Source organism: Helianthus annuus, chromosome 7 (genome assembly GCF_002127325.2).
Source record: "Helianthus annuus cultivar XRQ/B chromosome 7, HanXRQr2.0-SUNRISE, whole genome shotgun sequence".
NCBI classification, from domain to species: domain Eukaryota; kingdom Viridiplantae; phylum Streptophyta; class Magnoliopsida; order Asterales; family Asteraceae; genus Helianthus; species Helianthus annuus.
In genome coordinates, this window is record NC_035439.2 from 136,798,155 (window position 1) to 136,804,815 (window position 6,661).

A 6,661-nucleotide genomic window follows, 5' to 3' on the forward strand; every position below is an offset into this window, starting at 1 on the left:
ATCCAGTTTTAGACATTTCTTTTCTCAAAAACGTCGTTTTTCACTTCCTCGCATGGGCACAACTTCCTTGGGGCGGGACCCCCCCCCCCCCCCGAACTTTTCGACGCGTAGTGTTATGAACACTACCTTCGTATAGAAATTTTTAGGTATATACGTTTTCGCCCCCCCCCCCCCCCCCCCGGAATTGTGAAAAATCGACCCCTAAGTTTCGCCAATCCTCTCTCGTCCACGTCTCCTCTCTCTCCTTCACGTCAGCACAAAAACACAAGCATTGGAATGCTACAACAAATGATCACATAATAGTTTCTTTATGCAATCTTGTGTCTTCACATGTTACACAAAAACCAAAACCAAAGCATGTGACTTGATAAAAAAACACAAGATTTTCAAGATCAAGAATCTTTTTGGAATCAACTTTCTTGAAAACACCTGCCAAAATTGGTTAATATGTACAAAAACCATTATTTACTTTTGTCACACACTTGATTTAGTTAGACAAGAGCATTAGGCCTAGGATAAAAAGTACATAAGGTTAGAGTAGCACTAGATCTCATAGAAGAAGACAGTTTTGCCCTTCTGGTACCATCTTCGGCATCGGGATAGCTTTAACATGTCTTTCAGGTTTTGGCATAGTCGATGATGGCGAGTCACTTGTAACCATTGGCCTTCGACTATGGAACTTCGCAAAACGGTTGATGAACGAAAATTTATCCAAATCTTGACAATCCATCATTACCTCAAGCATCAAAGACTTGCCTTTGCCTTTCTCCACTCTTCATCACCATCATAATATATTTATAAAAAACCAATCAATAATCCACTTGAGTTGAGAAAATCCGTGAAAATCGAATGTAACAGCTATATATATATATATATATATATATAGAGAGAGAGAGAGAGAGAGAGAGAGAGAAAGTATATCGTACATTACAGCTTAACATACTTCACGTACAACAACGTGCGTGATTTTAAAATGAACGTGCGTAATTACCTGTCGTACGTGATGTACGTTAAGCCGTAATGTACGTTAAACTTCCTCTATATATATATATATTTTAAGCATATGTAATATATGTTATTATAGTTATTACAAAAAAATTGTACGCAATTTTTAAACGTGTAACAAATTTCGATGTTTAAATGTTACATGTGTCACATAGAAGCAAAAACACATGTGTAACAAGTACCTCCAGTTTTTGTTTTCATTTTTTTTGTAACTACTATAATAACATACATTACATATGTTTAAAAAAACATAAGAAAATTTGATTTTTACACTGGGTTTACTCAACTCAGGGGAGTTTTCAACTTATAATTTCCCTATATATATGTATTGATAAGTATATGTATTACCTCGAAAAATCGTCTGCCAGCCTCTTTGATCTGTCGATGAATCCTTCTATTACTTTTATAAGATCCTGGTCAGCGCTGCGTTTAGACGTCATGTTTTTCCCCGCTCGTCTGAAACGAAATTCCAAAGAAAAAATAATTAACCAAAATTTACATAATAACAAGTTAAAAACCATTATGACAGCTCTTACGAGCGTAAACTACGCGTGCTATCCTGTGCTAATTTAGAAGCATAATATGTCACAGCATCACAATGCGCAATCGCATCTTCCGAGAGAACATTGGCTGGTGGAGGTTGAAACAACAGTTGCATAAGCTGCGTTGTTAAAATAAGACGTCGTTTTCGTTTAATCATCCAATGCGACTCTTCTGTTTCTTTAGTCGATGCATTCAACTGCGGTTAGGAAGAAATTGTTTAGTACAAGACGCGATTAATCGATTATATAGTTTGTATAACCATTAAAAATCACACCTTTTCGGGTATCCGACCCGTAGAATGTTCCCACTCAAGTTCAGCAGTGCTGCGAAACACGAATATTATCAAAAGTTAGTACATTTAGGATTTCGGAACCATTTTAACTAAGGAAAAATTACAAGTTTTGTCCTTTATCTTTATATCACTTTTCAGGCGGTGTCCTTTTTAACGAATGTTGACAGGCGGTGTCCTCTACTAGGTATTTTGTTGCAAGTTTAGTCCTTTACACCCAACCCAGTTAAAAAACCTAGGTAAAGGACACCGCCTAAAGGACTAAACTTGCAACAAAATACCTAGTAAAGGACACCGCCTGTCAACAATTAACAGGGTTTTTTAACTGGGTTTGGTGTAAAGGACTAAACTTGCAACAAAATACCTAGTAAAGGCCACCGCCTGTCAACATTTGTTAAAAAGGACATCGCCTGAAAAGTGGTATAAAGATAAAGGACAAAACTTGTAATTTTTCCTTTTAACTACTGTATTTATGGAATATGAATATATGATATGTTATACACCTGATATCGTGTCGCCTTGAAGATCCTTCGGTCACTTCTTTATTCTGTTTGAAAGTCGAAAACTTTCTTTTCTTTGAATCTAAAGAACGTATACAAGAAAGTTTTCTGATTCGGCTATTTCCTGCATACGAGGTACTAGGAAGCTCACAAGATTCGGTAACGGAAAGATTTTGTTTGTTCTGTTGCACAGGTGAACGCAGCCATATGTTTGCTGGCTTTGTTGACCATTGTTGACCATCTTCGTTCTTCACCGAAACCAAACGGGATGTATGATTCTGATTTAAAAGCCGATTTTTTACGGATACGGGACTTTGAGATGGTTTCTTGAAATGCCACTCGTCTTTCTTAACCATTTGTTGAGCGATCCCAAACGGGTCAAAATAGTTTACAAGTGGCCTTTGACTTTGAGTTTGAGTTGGAGTGGTGGGAGTCAAACCGAAATTCGGCTGGTTTTCATCGCTTCTAGAAGCTTCTGCAACTGCAAACATCTTATCATCTTCCTTATTGAGCAAACATTTATCAACAGAGCCACTGGACTGATTGCCTGCAAAGGGTTTACTAAAGATCCCTGCTTGTTGACTTTTGTTCTTGGTCAACAAACCAGTAGATTCATGACCCCACTTTGTGCTACCAAACATAAACATTTGCGACGGATCACGAACCCGAATACCGTTATTCAAAAGCCCAAATTGAGCCATCCCAGATGACTGTTTATCAAGCCTTAAAGATAACTAATTTATGACATTTTGTCACACATTCAATTCTTGAACTTCTTGCAACTGTCTGAGCATGAACTCATGATGGAAACCTAAAGATAAAACATTAAAACCTCTGCATGAACAACCAAAACATCCTTCAAGATTTTCCCAGAAAGGGACTAGATTAATAAATTATTATTTATAAATACCATCAAGTGTCAAAATATTTATCCAAGAAAATACTATATTAAAAGGGGGGGGGGGGGGGGGGGGGGTTATAAAGCCCCCTGGCTGACGTGGATCCTAGGTGGCGCTGACGTGTCCTAATAAAGCCTCTAGGGGCTCCATGTCGACACCCTCCAGCCTTAGGTGGATCTAGGTGGCGCTGACGTGTCCTAATAAAGTGTTTAAAAGACTGTGACTTTTTTTGTGGGTAGTTGAAAAGATAGTAAATTTCTTAATTGTTTGATCAAGATCAATAATTTATCCAAGAAAATTTCTTAAAAAAAAAAAATTACCCAAGAAAATGCTATGCTAGAGCTGAATTGAAGCTACCATTTAAGAAATAAATTATAAGTTTTAAAAGACTGTGACTTTTTTTTGTGGGTAGTTGAAAAGATTGTAAATTTCTTACTTGTTTCTTATGAAGATCAAGACCAACAATATATCCAAGAAAAATTCATAAAAAAAGTATCCAAGAAAATGTTATGTTAGAGCTGAATTGAAGCTACCATTAGAGAAATCACTTAAAAGTGTTTAAAAATTGTGAATTTTTTTGTGGGGTGATAAAAAGATTGTAAATTTCTTACTTGTTTCTTAATTCTTATGAAGATCAAGATCAAGATCAACAATTTATCTAAGAAAATTTCTTTTAAAAGAAATTATCCAAGAAAATGCTATGTTAGAGGTTAACTGAAGCTACAATTTAAGTAAAAAATTAAAAGGGTATAAAAAATGTTATCTTTTTGGTGGTTATTAGTAAAAAAAGCATAAATTTTCTTACTTTGTTATGAAATCAAGATCAAGAATTTTATCCAAGAAAATGCTATGTTGGAGGTTAACTGAAGCTACAATTTAAGTAATAAATTAAAAGGGTATAAAAAATGTGATCTTTTTGGTGGTTATTAGTAAAAAAATCATAATTTTCTTACTTTGTTATGAAATCAAGATCAAGAATTTATCCAAGAAAATACTATCTTAGAGGTTAACTTAAGCTACAATTTAAGTAATAAATTAAAAGGGTATAAAAAATGTGATCTTTTTGGTGGTTATTGGTAAAAAAAAAAACATAAATTTCTTACTTTGTTATGAAATCAAGAACAAGAATTTATCCAAGAAAATGCTATGTTAGAGGCTTAGAGCTGAACAGAAGCTACAATTTAAGTAATAATCTAAAAGGGTATAAAAAAGTTATGATCTTTTTTGGTTAGTTATTGTTGAAATTAGTATAAATTTCTTACTTTGTTATGAAGATGAAGATCAATAACTTATCTGCAACTGCAAAAAAGACCACCAAAAATGCACCTTGTTTACTTTCTCTCTCTAATCAGAAGGAGAAGGAAAGAAAGATGATTCTTTTACAGGAAAAAGCTGATAAACATGTAAAAAACTTATGTTCTTGGTTTGGTTCCGAGCCTGGAGGTTTGGTTCCGAGGCTGAGGTTAGGTGGGGAGATTTGTCGGTGTGTTTCATGATGTCCACGCGCTGTTTGTAGCCGTTGATGTGGATATTGGGAGAAATCTAACGGGTGATGTTGAAGAAGAAGGTGGATTGTTTGATGGGAATGTACACGCGCTAGCTTATGCGCGTTGTAAACCTTCTTAAATTTATGAGATGCAAATAGTGTGTTCTAGTGAATATTTTTTATTTTAAATAATGTCATAGGTTGTTGGTAGGAGCTATGGGTATAAAGTATAAACGATAGCATGAGTAAATAACCGAATTAACCGAATTGTAACTGAACTAATCGGATTAACTAAGTCGAACAATTATTTGATGGTTCGATCAAGTCATAACCGATTAATTGAACATTATGGTTTGATTACGGTTTTGATGTGTGGTATAATTGAATTAATCGAACTAAACCAAATATAAGTAAGGTTGTGCAAGAGTTCATTACTACTTCATTCGGGATAAACTATAAATAAAAATCTACGCATGCATGGGCGGAATTTAATTAGGATGATGGGGGAGGGTCCCGTCTCCCACTAATTTTGTCATTTGAAGCGTATAGTTTATCTCCTTAACTTTGGAAAATATTATCTGCATTTGTTTTTTTATATGTAAGATGTGTAATTTTAATTTATACCCCCCTCTCCCCACATCCCTCTCAATTTAAATATTTAAGTTACGCCACTATAACGCACGAGTTTAGGGTTTCTGGGACTATTTTGTTATAAAAAGACGTTTGTAATGCAATATTGCAATCCCACATCGCATTCTTATAACATACTTTCCTTGATGCTTAGATTATGAAAGGATAAATAGAGTTTAGACGAGAACATCCTTGAGATGTAAGAACTCAAGAACTCTTCATAACCAATAGCATTTTACCAAGTATACAAGCCTTTATTATACGTTAAAGGACATCTTTGTTATTTTACCTATATTATGTCACTTTATCTCTTTTTATAATTATTTTTCTCCGCATGTTTTCTCATTTAAAACATACAACAAGCATACGTAGAGAGATTATCCGAGCTCCTCTAGTTGGGATCTTTTATTGAACAAGTAAATAAAAATTACATCTATGTAACAACTTGTTTGTGTGTGTTTTTAAATTACATGTATCTAAACAACTTCCTTTTTTGTTTTTCTGTTCACCAAGATCCAAATTACACATCTAATTTTGAAGTTCAAAAACATTAGCAAAGGGATAAACTAGGTTTGTGTATGTTTTTTTATTTTCAGCATACGGGGTCGTGATGAGTTTTATTTATTTTGGCCGGCGATTAGACTCTTGTTTGTATTTACATTTTTATTTACGCATTTGATCTCTTTTTGTCCATGTAAACGAGCTTTTTGGCGTTACACTTTACATTGTTGTAGAAAATTTGCAATGAGTTGCACAACTCCAACCCATAAGATAAGACTGTATATTTTATAGTTTCTGGTTGTTTGTATGGGAGTGGAATTTTGGTATTGAGAAAAAACAAGGGCTATTTTGTGTTTTTGGGAGTGTTTGGTGTGGGGTAGGGTAATGTATAACACATGATTAGACCTGTTTTTTAAAAATTATATTGTGTGATTTTCATCTTTTTTTAAAAATAATAAAAATTAGAAGGTTAGAATCCATCATTTCTCCTTCTAGATACATAAAATATACAAATGCGTTATAGACATTGGATGTTAAGTAGTTAAACAGTTGTATTCATATTTAGAACTTGTGGTGTCCGCATCGTTAGAGACCTGTTAAACGCGCTAAGACACGACTTGCCAGCCCTAGTGTGGGGGTTACGGTGATGTAAATTAAATTCACATTTGTGTATGTTGGATTTACACTACCGTAAACAGAACGGGAGGAGAGGGAGTGATATTTTATACCTTGGTCACTTGGTGTAGCTGAAAATGGGTGAATCTATGGAGTTGAATGGAGATTCAGGAGGGAGTAAATGATCAATTTA

The 6,661-nt window shown here is 34.6% G+C and overlaps 1 protein-coding gene across 3 annotated transcripts; it reads right to left on the reverse strand.

Moving 5' to 3' along the window:
- Positions 1–347: 347 nt before the first annotated feature.
- Positions 348–4,611, reverse strand: LOC110868722. 3 transcript variants are annotated; one of them, XM_022117961.1, is made up of 6 exons: positions 4,499–4,611; positions 2,341–3,148; positions 1,823–1,871; positions 1,542–1,744; positions 1,354–1,461; positions 348–773 (listed from the first exon to the last, which is right to left on the reverse strand). In XM_022117961.1, the coding sequence occupies exons 2-6, from the start codon at positions 3,036–3,038 to the stop codon at positions 551–553; spliced, it is 1,281 nt and encodes a 426-aa protein (XP_021973653.1). In that variant the 5' UTR covers positions 3,039–3,148; positions 4,499–4,611; the 3' UTR covers positions 348–550. The 3 variants fall into 3 exon arrangements, with proteins under 3 accessions (XP_021973653.1, XP_021973654.1, XP_035831217.1); XM_022117962.2 differs by having other exon boundaries at positions 2,341–3,171; positions 4,499–4,608; XM_035975324.1 differs by having other exon boundaries at positions 4,563–4,577.
- Positions 4,612–6,661: the final 2,050 nt, after the last annotated feature.

Coding starts and splice junctions, on each gene's coding strand:
- LOC110868722 (XM_022117961.1), bottom strand. CDS start 3,038: ATGGCTCAATTTGGGCTTTTGAATAACGGTATTCGGGTTCGTGATCCG. Junction 1,745..1,822: donor CGGGTCGGATACCCGAAAAG/GTGTGATTTTTA, acceptor TCCTAACCGCAG/TTGAATGCATCGACTAAAGA. Junction 1,462..1,541: donor AGCACGCGTAGTTTACGCTC/GTAAGAGCTGTC, acceptor ATTTCGTTTCAG/ACGAGCGGGGAAAAACATGA.